The following is a 15,779-nucleotide window of genomic DNA, read 5'->3' on the forward strand; positions in this document are numbered from 1 at the left end:
AGTCCAATATGGAGGAAAATTCTCAAATGCTTTCCTCAAAACACACAACTTCTTTATGACTGAAGATGACAAGGGGGTGAGTACATTAGCTGTAAATTTTTGTTTTGGAAGTGAACTTCTCCTTTAATTTTATGAAGCTATGAGAATACTTTTGTGCACAAAGAAAACAAAACAAAACAAAATTTGTTCAACAATTTCTTCTTTTTATATAATTATGGTTGAACCACTGATGTCACATGAACTATTTGAACATAGTAGTTGTGCTGCTGTTTATGCAGGGTCAGAAAGCTATTGGATCTGAAAAAAAAAATCTTAATTTGTCTTTCGAAGATTAATGAAGGTCTTACGGTTTTGGAACGACACGAGGGTGAGTAATTAATGACAGAATTTTCATTTTTGAGTGAACTATCCCTTTAAAAATGATATATTGAGGATCATTTTTCCTCAATTTTTCCTTGACTTTCACTTTAATCAGGTTTTCTTTGATTTAGATGACTTGAAATGTTGGTGATTACTGCATACAGTGATGTATTACAATGGAAGTATTGCTACTTGCTACCTTAGAAGTTAATTTTTAATCATTTTTTTCCCCACATCAGGCAGCTTGGAGATTTTATGCCACAAATCTTTCACGGACAGACCTGGTGTCCACGTGGGACTTTTATGAGCAGACTGTGTCGGTTCCAATGTACAGGTAGTCAGTCTTCTTGTAGACCACTGTAACTGTAGATACTGTATTTTGACCTGTTTCTTTGTTTGTTTGTTTGTTTGTTAGTATTTCCAAATCCATTTAATGAACAGAAACACTCTCTTTAGCAGTTTATTGCAGTTTTATATGCTGTTGTTATACATTTTAAAAGTCTCTGTTCTGCCTCTTCCTAAAGACTCATCCCTCCTGTAAATCAGCTCGACATTTTAAGAAGCCTGAAGGGAAAATCTGGTTTCAGGTCTGGTCATTGTACTAAAGAACATTTTAAATATTAATATATCAGTGTAAAAAAATTTTATAATTATCATATCTCAGAGGGGCCTGAAGTCTGAGACCGCATTGAAAATCTGGATTTTTTTTTAACCTGTAAAAAAAAATGTTTTAAATCTTCTGCAACAAAGAAAAGTTAATGACGATGGAGAAGAAATTCTTCAGATTCAGCACTATTTCTAGCTCACTAATCAACAGTTTACTAAGTAATTGATCATGTGACTCTTTGTACACACTGGCAGATTTTTTTTGCTTCCAATGCTCATTGGATCACATTATATTATATTACACAGACTTGCAGTTTATGCTGCTGAAATGCGGATAATTTTCACTCAAATTGTTATGCTGAAAATATAATAATGAAAGTCTATAATAAAACCTATATTGCCCAGTAGGCACCGGAAGTCAATATTGACCCAAATGTTGGACAGACGTTGCATTTTAGTTGAGAATGAGTATTTGATATCAATTTCACATTGATTAGAAATAGAAGAATATAAATAATTAAAAAAGAAAGACACTGTTTGTCTCAGCCTTTTGGCCTCAACTGTATTTGTTATTTCTGTTCAAAATGTTTGTTCATGGTGTTGCTTGCTTTAATCTAATCAACATCACATTCTTTTCTCTTTCTAAAGGAAGGACTCTCAGCTAGAAGTCACTCCAAGGTTTGTTGTCATAGATTTTCCCATAAATACTTGAATATTCCCAAATCACGTCAGTCAAAACTCAAACACATAGATATTTGTAGTTTCAGAGCACCATAATCATTCTTCAAATGAGAAAACAGGCTGTATTGCTGTGTTTGAAGTCATTTGAAATCACAAATGTTATTCAAAGACAACCTGGTTGCACTTTATGCTACAGTATCGTCAAATGGTATTTTACAGGGAGATGAAATAATCAATAGCATAATCAATGCAGTTCAAATATATTAATGCTGAAACAATCACACTTGGCATGTTTTTGGTGTTTCTACCTTGTAAAAGACCTGCTGCTGTTGTAATCCTGTAAAATCAAGTGCAACCTGTGACTCATTCAGTTCATTTCATGTTTTAGGGGGTTTTAGGGGGAAACACGTCTCATTTTAGGTCCCACACTTGGACATGGCCTAAACCATTTTTGACCACTGCTTGTATAATCTTTTCTCTCTCATGACCCACTCCAACCACATTCGCAGTAGTGAGATTTCACACAAAGACACCCTGTGTGGGTGCTGCCCGAGAAGCAATAGGTACCGTTGCACACAGATACTAACGTCTGCACGCCCAGATCTCTCTCTCCAGCATTTGAATTTCTCTTTCTTTCCTGACTTTGATTTCCCCCTATTTCTTAATGTATTCCTTCAGTGTGTACCATCATCAGCTTAAGTGAAATATTTCACAATTTTTTCAGACATACAGCATAGTGCATATTCGTATAGGTCTTGAAGTATTTTAATCTCTCTATCAGCTCAGGTGGGCTGAGAAATGTTCTGCTCTCCAGCATCTAAAAATGTTGTCTTGCTCGAACCAGAGAGGCAGACATTTGTTTAGCTTTGTGAGAGAGTTTTGCTTGCAGATCAACTTTCCCACTTAGCACCTGGAAGCGCTTCCCATCGCTTTTTACCTCAGTCCCACGAGACCGTCCTCCTCTGCAAGCTGCCTTGTGCTTTATTGGGGTCTCTCACTTTTTTATTTATTATTTTGGCTGTTTTTTGAGGTGTTCAATATAACAGTTGTGTATTTTTTCAGCATGCCCGACAACATGCATGTGTTTCATTGCTTTGTGGTTCAAAAGTTTCCGCTGTGGCAGCATGTGGGTCTGCTGTTGCATCTGGAAGTTGTGGATTGCATTGCATGACTGAGAAGCACCATTATCCATATCTTTGCCCACGTAAGTCTGATCTTTATTGAAGTAGAAGAATACAGAAACAATACATTCAGTGTTTGCTAAGGAATTAAAAGGTTTGTTGTGAAATTGCTAGAAATTAGAAATGTACATATCTGTATTTTTAAGCACATTTCAGTGTTTTCTTTTTGGTGGCTTCAGCTAATATTTCTATAGCAAATTTTACATACAAGTCAAATTGTAACTGTGTTGTACTTTTAAGAATTTTTTTATAAGCTGTAACATGCAGACAAAATAATATTTTAATGATATTTTTTAAAAACATTTTTATTTAATGAAATCCATCGTCAAAAATAGTTTTCTTAAATATGCAATTAGTTTTCTTTTTTAATTGTCTTAGTTTTAAATGTTACATTTTAACAAATTTATTTATTTTATTTATGTAGAGTTGTACAGACTTGTAGAATTGACTTATATTTGCTGATGTAAATTGTAGCATCATGCAAAAACGAATACATCTATATAATAGTATGATTTTAAAATGTCTAAGGTATTAAGAGTTGCTTTCAGAGAATATAAACTACCAGTCAAAAGTTTTTGAACAGTAAGCTTTTTAATGTTTTTTAAAGATGTCTCTTCTGCTCACCAAGCCTGCATTTATTTGATCCAAAGTACAGAAAAAAACAGTACAATTCTGAAATATTTGTACTATTTAAAATAACTGTTTTCTATTTAAATATATTTTAAAATGTAATTTATTCCTGTAATTTCAAAGCTGAATTTTTAGCATCATTACTCCAGTCACATGATCCTTCAGAAATCATTTTATTATTCTGATTTGCTGCTCAAAAAAATTATTATTATTATTATTGTTATTATGTTGAAAACAGCTGAGTAGAACTGTTTCAGGTTTCTTTGATGAATAGAGAGTGTGGAAGAACAGCATTTCAGATATTGATGTTGATTTTTGGATCTTTCTATTCATGAAAGAATCCTGAAAAAATGTACTCAACTGTTTTAAATATTGATAATAATAATAATAATAATAATAATAATAATAATAATAATAATAATAAATGATTTCTGAATGATCATGTGACACTGAAGACTGGAGTAATGATGCTGAAAATTCAGCTTTGAAATCACAGGAATAAATTATATTTTTAAATATTTTCAAATAGAAAACAGTTATTTTAAATAGTAAATATATTTCAAAATTTTACTGTTTTTGATGTATGTTGGATTAAATAAATGCAGGCTCGGTGAGCAGTTTAGTAGTTTAAAAAAAACACTACTAAAACGTACTATTCAAATCTTAACATTTGACATTTATTTTTAGGGATGCACCAAAATAAAAATTCTGGGCCGAAACTGAAAATTCTGGATAAACTTGGCTGAAAATTTTTATTAAATAATAAAAAGTTTAAAACATTTTCAAGACTTTTAAATTTAAAAAAACTTAAAACTTTAAAAAAACCAAAGCCAATAAAACAAACAGCTCGTTTTGCTCCTTGATATTGGTGTGTTTACCTGTGTGTTATCTTAATTATGAACACACTGGTTTGTAATGTAAACAGTTTTACAGTTTACTGCACATTGTTATTCTTCTCGTTATTTCCGTATAGCGGATAATAAACCGGAAGTAACCGGAAAATGTCATATTCGCCCGCTGAAATTTTCGGTGCAACCCTAAATAAATCTTATTAAAAAAGTGAAATTTATGCTTAAAACAGAAATGTCAGTGAGAGAGACATACAAAATTACTTTTTTTGCAGTGTATGGTCGTTAATTAATATAATTTACTGGGCATTTTCTTTTTAGCACTGGATGGTTTCAGGAATTATTTCTATCCCCACACTGGAAAAATATTAATAAAGTGTGGGCTCAGGATGATTTGTCTGTTTCCTTTGCTTTTTTGTCTGTCTTTTGTGTTTCATTGTGTCTGCTGTGTAGTCGTAAGGCCAGCTTGAAAGAGAAAGGCAGTCCCTCCAAGAGCACCGGGGGGAAGGAAGCCAAGACCCCCAAAGCAGAGGAGGGAGTCAAAGAGAGTCCAAGCAAAGTGACCAAGAGCTTGAGCTTCACAGAGCGGAACAAAGCAAAACACGCTTTCAGAATGAAAGATGGAGTTTCTCGGCAGAACTCTGAAGGTCAGGGAATGTTGTTATGCACAAACACACACAGGAATACAGGGATACAAACTCTATTTCAACCGTTACTCAGAGTGCAAAATATATGCTGCTTCCAATACTAATTTACAATACTCGCTTTGCATAGGTTTGTTTTCTTTTCTTTCTTTTTTTTTTTTTAAAAGCTCAAGTGTGGGACTTGAGCAGCTAGAAAGAATAGTTTGTTCCCTGGCACAGAATCAGATGCTACACTGTATTGCACAAAAGATGGTGTCAGTGACAGTCCATTCATTAAAATTCAGACAGCATGTGTGTGTTTCTATTTAAAGAAACAGTCTGACAGAAAAACTGATCTGTATTTCATAGGTTTAGTCCCCTTGCTGAAACACATGAAAGTGGCTTAATGTTTCAAAACAAGACGTCTGGAGAGAATTGCAGTGGAACATTGTATTATTGTATGTTGTATTGTATAAGATGCTTGTTGATGCTGAACCATTTGTGGCTTTTCAGTTGCAGTAACTGTAGGAGCAGGTTTATATGCCCTTAGATGCTTGATCCCCACAAAATATTTCATCCATGGTGAAAATGCGTTGGGGGGAATTCACTAAGAATGAAATGCATCTGCTGATGGTGTTGTTTATTTGCATATGCTACTGCATTTGTATTGTTTAGTATCTGATTCACCACAGAAGCGCAAATCAGGCAACAGTGCAAACTCCTGATTTAGCATGTTTGTCCTGGCAAGACTGACAATTAAACTGGATTTTGGGTGGTTAGTGAATGAGATGAAGTATAAATACCGCTTGCTACAGTGTTACAGTTGTTTAGTGAATTCGCCCCTTTGTGTTTCTCTCATTACCTGTTTTTGCTCTTGGCATAACTCTGCAGTGCTTGACTTCAAAATATATTTATATAAATGGATCCATTTTATGTATTTCACTTCCTGCACACTCATCGGTTTCTCTCTCATTTCTCTCTACTGGAAAAAATAAAGTGCTGATTGAGTTGCAAGACGAGGACATCGCCATGAAGAGGTCTCCAGGTTAGGCCATGATCCAGAAATATGATCCAAAAAGCACAGAGATGACAGAGCAGTTTCTCTTAGAAGTAGACTATATTTAATCAGAATCTGTATGCAGCGATCGCTGCTCTCGCAAAGGCCAACTGGTAGAAATGACAAGCTATTATGTTGGATAAATAAGAAACAGCATCGCAGAACTCAGCTGAGTAAATTTGTATAAATAATTTATGTAGCAGTGATACCGCAGCATAAACAGTTGGAGAAGTAGATATTACGAATCATACAATTTTTGGGACTTTCCATGAATACGGTATAACACAAATAAATCCACCTTATTCTTCAACCTGAAAGTAAACCTATGGGTGTGACTTTAGGTTTATTAGCCGCTATAGGGAATTAATAAGGAGAATGACAATGTGCAGTAAACAGTAAAACTGTTTGTACTACACACCAGTGACGATAAGACCAGAAGCCAGACCCACAAAATGTACAAATGGCCATGTCCAGTCTTGTGGAAAAAAAATAAGGTGGATTGAAAATAAAAAATTCAGTCCAATTCAGTTTCTAAGCCCTGATAATTGAGACATAAAAAAGAAAAGAAAAACACTTTATTTGTGCTTTGTTATTTACTAGCGATAAATATTTTTGAACGTAATAAATACATCTGTATGCCACAATGAGTATTTGAACAAACAATAGTGTTGAAAATGTTTCTGTTATTTAAAGAAGCCTTTTCTTTATCAATAACTTGAAATTATTACATTTAATGCAGTTGCAAAACTGAAAAAATGCATGAATAATTATTTATTTATTGTCTTCCTATTTATTGTGTTCCCTAATTTTAAGAAATATTGTTTTTTTGTAATGAAGAAAAGACAAAAATGTTTTTTTTATTGTTGTTGTTTTTTTGTAAGTTAAATGTCATTTAAAATTAATAGTTTAAATAACTTAAATTGTTCCTTACTACAATACATTGAAATTTACAAATAATTTACTCACCACCTGTCATCCAAGATGTTCATGTCTTTCTTCAGTTGTAAAGAAATTATATTTTTTTAGGAAAACATTTCTCTCCAAATAGGGGCTTCTATGGTGCCCACGAGTTTGAACTTCCAAAATGCAGTTTAAATGCAGCTTCAAAGGGCTCTAAATGATCCCAGCCGAGGAAGAAGGGTCTTATCTAGTTAAATTTAAAAAAAGAAAATTGACAATTTCTATACTTTTGAACATCAAATGCTCATCTTGTCTATAGCTCTGCGTGAACTCTGTATATTCCGGTTCAAGACAGTTAGGGTAGGTTGAGAAACTCCCATCTCATTTTCTCCTCCAACTTCAAAATCGTCCTACATCATGGCAGAAGTACTGACCCAATGTTTACAAAGTGAACGTTCAAAGAAGATCAAACACCCTTTACAAAAAAGGTAAAACAGCGATGTAGGACGATCTTGAAGTTGGAGAAGAAAACAATGTTTTTCAACATACCCTAACTGTCATTAACCGGAATAAACTGAGTTCACGCAGAGCTAGAGCATTCGAAGTTAAAAAGTAAGTTTTTTTAGAAAATAACCGATCGTTTTAAGATACTTCTTCCTCAGCTGGGATCATTTAGAGCCCTTTGAAGCTGCATTTAAACTGCATTTTGGAAGTTCAAACTTTGGAACACCATAGAAGTCCACTATATGGAGAAAAATCCTGAAATGTTTTTCTCAAAAAACATAATTTATTTAAAACCTTTTCATGCTAGGTTATTGTTGTTACCTAATCATTTTTACTAACATATCTAAAAGCCCTTAAAAAACCATGGGATTTGTACCTTTAATGCTGTTTAAAAGTGTAATTGAACATTAAAGTATATCGTTTTCATGGAAAGTGCTTTATAATGAGGTATTAGCAAATCTCCCCCACTCATAATGTAATATAAGTCTAACATAAGCGATACCATGTGTTATACAGTTGCACGGTTGAAGTCATTGTCATCTTTGACCATCTCTCTCTCTTTCACATTTTCTCTCTTTTTCTCTTCACATTTTGGCAGCGATTGAGGGCTTAATCAGTAAGACAAATTATGTTGTCTGGGGCTGCATCTCTTTAGCACTAGTCCAAAAAAAATCTCCACACCAGTCTGCTAAAGAAACACTATGCATGTTTAAAAATAGCTCCTTAATTACCAAGCTGCAGCATATCTTTACAGATCTGCCCATCATCCAACACTCTCTGTCATGAACGCTTGGCTGAAAGTTTCATCTCACTTGAAGCATCACACAAAATATTAATTGATTCACTGATGCTTGGATAGTTTTTACAGCAGCTGTATTAGCCTTACTTTTCACCTATATGAGGGTGAAGAGCGATAGTAGAGCAAAGCAAATGTTATTTATTTGTCTCAGCCTGGATATCGGTCTCATGCTCATCCCATGACAGAATGTGTTCCATGAAGGTGTAAATGAAACACTTTGCAACTTACACTTTCCATCATGTACTTTGCACTAACCTGCATGACAGAATTTCTCAGCTTATGAAGGAAACAAGTCTGTTTCCAGAAATCGGTCTTGTGCGGTTTCAACTAGCTGGTTATGTTATTTGAATAGGATATGTTTTTTTGGCTGTCACATCCTCATTCATATGGCATAAGGATGACACATGTAGTACTAATACTTACGCCTTTTTTGTCCTAGCTTTACATGTTAACCAGGGTTTTTCAGGGGGTTGAAATTTGTCCAACTGCTAGATTTTGTTAGGTGCACAAATGTGCTATCGCACATGCTAAATGCTCAGGCTAGCAGGTTCTGGTAAGTGCTTCATGCATGAGTAACACTATTGTCTCAGCTCCAAATGCACATTGAAACATTAAAGCATGTCTGAGGCTTCTGACTAATGCTGACAAAGTGATTGTGAGATTAGGAGGGATATCAGTTTCACAGGAGTAGAAATTTGACCGTGCTCATCTCTTTTTCATCTAATTTTTTCCGCTGAGCACTTCTGAAGTGTGGAATAAATTATTTTCAGTTTAGAAAATCTCACTTGACATTTAGCAATTACTTTCCAAATTGTATAATAAATAAATAGAAAGGCACTTTGGGGTAATTTGTGATTTAAAGGTTTAGTTCACCCCAAAATGAAAATTCTGTCATTAATTACTCACCCTCATGTTGTTCCAAACTCGTAAGACCTTCATTCATCTTCTGAACACAAATTAAGATATTTTTGATTAAATCCAAGTGCTTCCTGCCTCTTCATGGAAAGCAACCAGCTACCACTTTCAAGGCCCAGAAAAGAAACATCATAAAAATAGTCCATGTGACCTTAATTTTATTAAGCTACGAGAATACTTTTTGTTCACAAAAAAATAAAATAATAATGATTTATTCAACAATTTCTCCTATACTGTGTTCCTTGTTGGTACTCTTGTGAATCGTCATATTTGATTTCTTTGCGCGCCAAAAGTATTCTCGTAGCTTCATAAAATTACAGTTTATCCACTGATGTCCCATGGACTATTTTAATGATGTCCTTACTACCTTTCAGTTGCACTGCTGTCTATGCAGGGTCAGAAAGCTCTTGAATTTCATCAAAAATATCTTAATTTGTGTTCTGAAGATGACTTACGGGTTTGGAGCGACATGGAGGTGAGTAATTAATGACAGAATTTTAATTTTGGGGTGACTATCCCTTTAAGCGCCTTATTAGAGGACATACTCTTATTCCATGTGCTTTTAAAGGAATAGTTCTTCCAAAAATTGAAATTGTCATCATTTACTCACCCTTATGTCGTTTCAAAATTGATCTATGATGGGTTTTACTCTAGCAATATCACATGAGCAGCTATTGTACTGAATTTCAGCATAGCTGTACAGCTGAGATACAGTCATGCTGATATTTAGAACAACATCATTTGCAAGTGTGATATTGATTTTATACAACAGTTCTGTAAAAAAGACATAGTAACTTTACTCAACTCTGGTCCAGGATGGTGGGAACGCATACAGGCAGAGTGATGCTAACAGTGAAAAGTCACAGTGCTGTTGGACTACAGTAAATATCACTCTTGGAACGCCGCTCAGCCAATCGAATTCAAGGACTGGAACTAACTGTTGTATAAAGTGGAGTGCCTTTAGCAGTTTATCGAGCATGTCTGCCCTGGCAGATGTTTTCTGCAATCTTTAATCTTGTCAAAGGGCTTTTCTTCGTTAACATTAGGACTCTTTACACTGGGAGCAGCCTATGGTTTTGTGTGTTGTAGAGGCAAGTCTTCCAGAAGATTTTGGGGATGACAGGGGTTACCCCTGCGAGTTTGTGCCGGATCTGTCTCCAGGACTCAAGGTCACCATCAGAGCAATCTGGTAAGAAGCACCAATCTCCAGGCTAGAAAAGATTAGGGGTAGATATATTTGCTTTCACAACAATTAAGTATACTTACAATTCTTTTAAAAACAGTAAAAAAAAATATTTTTTTTTTTTACATCACAAATGTTAAATAATTAACTACAGTTGAGGTCAAAAGTTTACACACACCTTGCAGAATCTGCAAAATGTTTATTATTTTACCAAAGAGAGGGATTATACAAAATGCATGTTGTTTCTTATTTAGTACCAACCTGAGTAAGACATTTTAGTCCACAAGAGAAAATAATAGTTGAATTTATAAAAATTACCTCATTCAAATGTGTACATATACTTGATTCTTAATACTGTGTTGTTACCTGAATGATTCAGAGCTGGGTTTTTTTTTTTTTTGTGATAATTGTTCATGAGTCCCTTGTTTGTTCTGAACAGTTGAACTGCCTGCTGTTCTTTTGAAAAATCCTTCAGGTTTTTCAGCATTTTTGTGTATTTGAACCCTTTCCAACAATGACTGTATATTTTTGAGATCCATCTTTTCACACAGAGGACAACTGAGGGACTCATATACAACTATTACAGAAGAATCAAACACTCACTGATGCTTCAGAATAAAACATGATGCAATAAGAGCTGGGAGGTGAAAACTTTTTGAATTTGAAGATCAGGGTAAATTTAACTAACTTTGTCTTCAGGGAGACATGTAAGTATCTTCTGTAGCTTCTAAAAGGGCAGTACTATATGCAAATTTTGGCAAAAAAAAAAAATGTACACATCTTAATGCTGTTCAAAAGTTTTCACCCCCGGCTCTTAATGCATTGTTTTTCCTTTTGGAACATTAGTGAATGTTTGAACCTTCTGTAATAGTTCCACATGAGTCCCTCAAGTGTCCCTTTTTTACCCTAATTTATGACCTCTTGTGTCTTCCCCAGTGTTATGCGGTTCCTGGTGTCTAAGAGGAGATTTAAAGAGAGCCTCAGGCCCTATGACGTGATGGATGTGATTGAGCAGTACTCAGCAGGCCATCTGGACATGCTGTCACGCATCAAGAACCTTCAGTCCAGGCAAGACTTCAGTCTGTCTAAAACTAAATAATCACATCACAAAGTTTTCACCATTGCGGTGACCTTCTAACAATGAAAGGATCCACCTGCTTCAGTAGTCAATCAGTATCTGTCAAGAGCTGTAGCTGTGGGCTGCACCCTCTGGTGGTCACTGTTTGATCTTACAGAGATTAAAAAAGCAGGATGAAATATTTCAACACTGCTTGATCAAAATCACATTCACAGTGGTTTTCACAGTGTTTTTTTTTTTTTTTTCACATTCAAAATGATTTGAATTCAGATTCACTTTTCTCTCAAATAAGCCTCATATATGTTGTGAAATAACATCCACACATATACCAATATATTCCAACAGCGAAAACCATTTCTGTCATACATGTACACTTGAAACACTGTTCCTGGAAGTGGGTGAGAACAGACATGTATGGAATATATTCTTTCTTATTTGTCGACGGTCCTCGCTGGGGTACAGGGAGTGGTTTCCATGTGTTGCTTGATGATGCTTGGTATCCATGTTCTCTCTGTGTACTTTGCCAGGATAGATTTGATTGTTGGTCCCCCTCCCCCCTCGACCCCTCGTCACAAGAAGTACGTAATCATTCACAAATGGCGTTCCCAGGCTGAATGGGTTTATTATTGGACAGCATTTTATTAAAAACTGCAGCGTCAGTGACCGAAATCCTGAGGGGAAACTTGTCACTAACCGGTAGGATTGTTTCCTGATTGGTTATTCTAAGTTCACCTTGAGGAAGATTTACATTTTGGATGGATATAATTATTCATATATAATTCACTGCTTAGAAGTTAATTTATAAAAAGTGTTTTGCTGTACAGTAATACAACACACTATGGTGTGACCATGCAGCCTGTGTACCGGGGGTCGAATGCAATTGTGCATGTTGTTCCAGGGTTTAAAAATAAGAGAATAACTTAATTATGCAGTGTGCAAAAACAAAGCATCATAAGGCATGGAACCAAGTGACATTTTTTAATTAATTTTCATTTATTTCCCTACATTATTAATTATAGAAGTCAAATTACCTTCCACTGGTCCAGTCTGACTAACAAAGGGATAGTTCACCCAAAAATGAATGTTGTCATTAATTACTCACCCTAATGTTGTTCCAAACCCGTAAGACCTTCGTTCATCTTCAGAAACACAAATGATTTGAACCAACATGAGGGTGAGTAATTAATGATAGAATTTATTTATTTTTGGGTAACTATGCCTTTAAGGGTGCAAAATCTTTCTATCTGATTATATCATTTATAATTGAATCCAGGACATTTTATTGGGTTTATGAATAAATTAATATGAATCTCAATTGAGACGACAGTACCAAACTATATTATTATTATGATTATTGTTAATAATAATAATATGATTATTATATTATACATGAACCAGCTAATTGAACAGGTTTTACTGCAAGGATTAAAACAGTGTTATTTTACTATTAGTTATTTTAGTATTTACGGTTGAGGTCAAAATTTTAAAGTTTGCAGAATCTGCAAAATGTTAATAATTTTACCAAAATAAAAGGGATCAAACAAAAAGCATGTTATTTTTTATTTAGTACTGACCTGAATAAGATATTTCACATGACATTTACATATGGTCCACAAGAGAAAATAATAGTTGAATTTATAAAAATGTTTACATACACTTGATTCTTAATACTGTTTTGCTACCTGAATGATCCACAGCTGTGTGTTTTTTTTTTTTTTGTGTTTTTTTTGTTTAGTGATAGTTGTTCATGAGTCCCTTTTTGTCCTGAACAGTTAAACTACCCGCCATTCTTCATAAAAATCCTTCAGGTCCCACAGATTCTTTGGTTTTTCAGCATTTTTGTGTATTTGAACCCTTTCTAAAAATGACTGTAAGATTTTGAGATCCATCTTTTCACACTGAGGACACCTGAGGGACTCATGAAACTATTACATACTGATGAATCTTACTGTCATTTTTAGAAAGGGTTCAAATACACAAAAATGCTGAAAAACCAAAGAATCTGTGAGACCTGAAGGATTTTTCTGAAGAACAACGGGCAGTTTAACTGTTCAGGACAAACAAAGGACTCATGAACAACTATCACTAAACAACAACAACAACAAAAAACACAGCTGTGTATCATTCAGGTAACAACACATATTAAAAATCAAGTGTATGTAAACTTTTGAACAGCGTCGTTTTTGTAAATTCAACTATTATGTTCTCTTGTGGACTGTATGTAAATGTATTTTATGTGAAATATCTTATTCAGGTCAGAACTAAATAAAAAATAACATGCATTTTATATGATCTCTTTTATTTTGGTAAAATAATTAACATTTTGCAGATTCTGCAAGGTTTATGTAAACTTTTTACCTCAACTGTATATACAATTATAGCTTTTATTAATATTTAGAATCAGCTTTTATTTTAGTGTATATTATTTTAATATATTTTATATAGGCATAAAGGGCTGTTTTTTCTTAATTTTTAGTTAGTTTCTCCCCAGCACTGCTGTCTTTAAGTTTGCAAAGAAAGACACTTATGTGTTTTCACTGCAGTATTGTAAGCATTCATCTCAGTGTACAACTGCAGCACATTTTTGTTTGAAAGAGTCATCTTCGTAGGTCGTAGGTCCCTGATGAATGCATGCTGATTAACAATGTTGCAGTATTGCATGCAGCATGCAGTATCGCATATACTCACCTTCAGCAAATCAGGCTTCGATCATCTTCCCTCGTTTATTGTCCTATGTTTGCATTCGCATGCTCGAGTTCTCCTCCATAAAGCTAATTTCTGTTAACTTGACAAGGTACAGTGCACAGTTAACCACTGAATCTCAGTGTGGATGAGGGTGTATTGACTATGTGTCGAAGTGATGGTCTATTGGATCACTAGAGTGGATCAGATTGTGGGAAAGGGAGCCACGGCAGGAGAAAAGGACAAGCCCAAAAGCGACACGGAGATGGCTGAGGACCCAAGCATGATGGGACGTCTGAACAAGATGGAGAAACAGGTGAAACACATTGCATTAATTTCATTGGCTGTAGCACAGTAGACTCTTAAAATAAAGGTTTTTATTAGCATCTATGCTATTATATTTTATTTTTAAAGGATTAGTTCACTCTGGAATAAAAATTACCTGATAATTTACTCACCCCTATGTCATCCATTTATCCATCATCTATATGTCATTCATGTCTTTTTTTCTTTAGTCAAAAAAAAATTACGTTTTTTTAAGAGAAAACATTCCAGGATTTATCTCCATAGCTTTAAAGGGCTACACAATCCCAGTCAAGGAATAAGGTCAAATATAGCGAAATGATTTGTCTTTTGACATAATTCTGTATGTTTTAACCACCAATGCTCATTGTGCACTATATAGCTCGACTTCACACATTGCGTAATTACATTGGAAAGGTCAATGTCTATGTGCTACCTGATCTCAGGACAAAACGTACCAATGGGAACAATGGTATTTTTTTAATCTTTAAAAGTAATATCCCCTTTTCAAAATCAGGTGGTTCTCAGCTTCTTCTTGTTGTGACGAAACACAGTTGATTGACATGAGCGTTTTACCTGCCCTCACCGAGCTGAAACAGAATACGATTGCCATTGTGTTGACTTAGGTGCAGAGGAAGCCTTTAATTGAGCGATTGAGGTTTTATGTTGTTGGATGTAATAATGAACATAGCAGTAGTCATTTACTCCCGACATCTGAGCCGCTTAAGAGGCAGAGGACAACGTTACTTGCGTTTTTAAAAGGAAAGCACCGATCCCGATCTACATATGCATCTATGTTCGTGTGAATCATTCGTGATGCAGCTTCACCCACATCAGAAGTGAGTTTTTTATGCATCTTTGCAAATGGCCTTTCTTAATAATGTGCTTGTTGGCAAGTTTTGCTGATAAACGCGGCTAAATACGGCTAAAGTAAACATTACAGCTCATAATCCCTCAGCAGAGAGGGGCGGGGCGAGTAGAGCTCATTTGCATTTAAAGGGCCCATGCGATAAAATGAGCTGATATTTTGCAGAGCTGATTTTGACAAGGTAAAAGGGTGTTTTTTACACTACTATAGAAAATTATTAACCAAAGTATATTAGAGACTTTTCATTAAGACTCTAAAGAATCATATGAACTTGTGGAAAATTGGCATCCGATGACCCCTTTAAAACAATGTGTAAAGTTAAAACTATGTGTAAAGTTAAAACAAGCGAACACTTTGTAGCATTAAAACAACATGTAAAGTTAAAGCAATCAAAACGCTTTGTAGCATTAAAACAATGTGGCAAATGATTTGTAGCATAGCAGTTAGAATAACAATTTCGCAACTTCAACCTTCAACCCGTTGGCTCCCATTGAAGTCCACTAGCTGGAAAAAAATCCTGGAATTCTTTCCTCAAAAACCTTATTTTCTTTTCGACTGAAG

The 15,779-nt window shown here is 34.8% G+C and overlaps 1 protein-coding gene across 1 annotated transcript in view; it reads left to right on the plus strand.

Annotated features, from left to right (window-relative positions):
* The window catches only part of kcnq2a (potassium voltage-gated channel, KQT-like subfamily, member 2a), a 32,087-nt gene that overhangs the window by 14,551 nt on the left and 1,757 nt on the right, over window positions 1-15,779 (plus strand). Inside the window, exons 8-16 of the mRNA XM_073818854.1 lie at window positions 600-694; window positions 885-947; window positions 1,615-1,644; window positions 4,760-4,953; window positions 5,927-5,974; window positions 7,989-8,006; window positions 10,194-10,293; window positions 11,224-11,355; window positions 14,246-14,363. Coding sequence (XP_073674955.1) covers window positions 600-694; window positions 885-947; window positions 1,615-1,644; window positions 4,760-4,953; window positions 5,927-5,974; window positions 7,989-8,006; window positions 10,194-10,293; window positions 11,224-11,355; window positions 14,246-14,363 — 798 coding nt within the window. The remainder of the gene's footprint in view (window positions 1-599; window positions 695-884; window positions 948-1,614; window positions 1,645-4,759; window positions 4,954-5,926; window positions 5,975-7,988; window positions 8,007-10,193; window positions 10,294-11,223; window positions 11,356-14,245; window positions 14,364-15,779) is intronic.

The sequence above is a fragment of the Garra rufa genome, chromosome 15 (assembly GCF_049309525.1).
Source record: "Garra rufa chromosome 15, GarRuf1.0, whole genome shotgun sequence".
Lineage (NCBI taxonomy): Eukaryota > Metazoa > Chordata > Actinopteri > Cypriniformes > Cyprinidae > Garra > Garra rufa.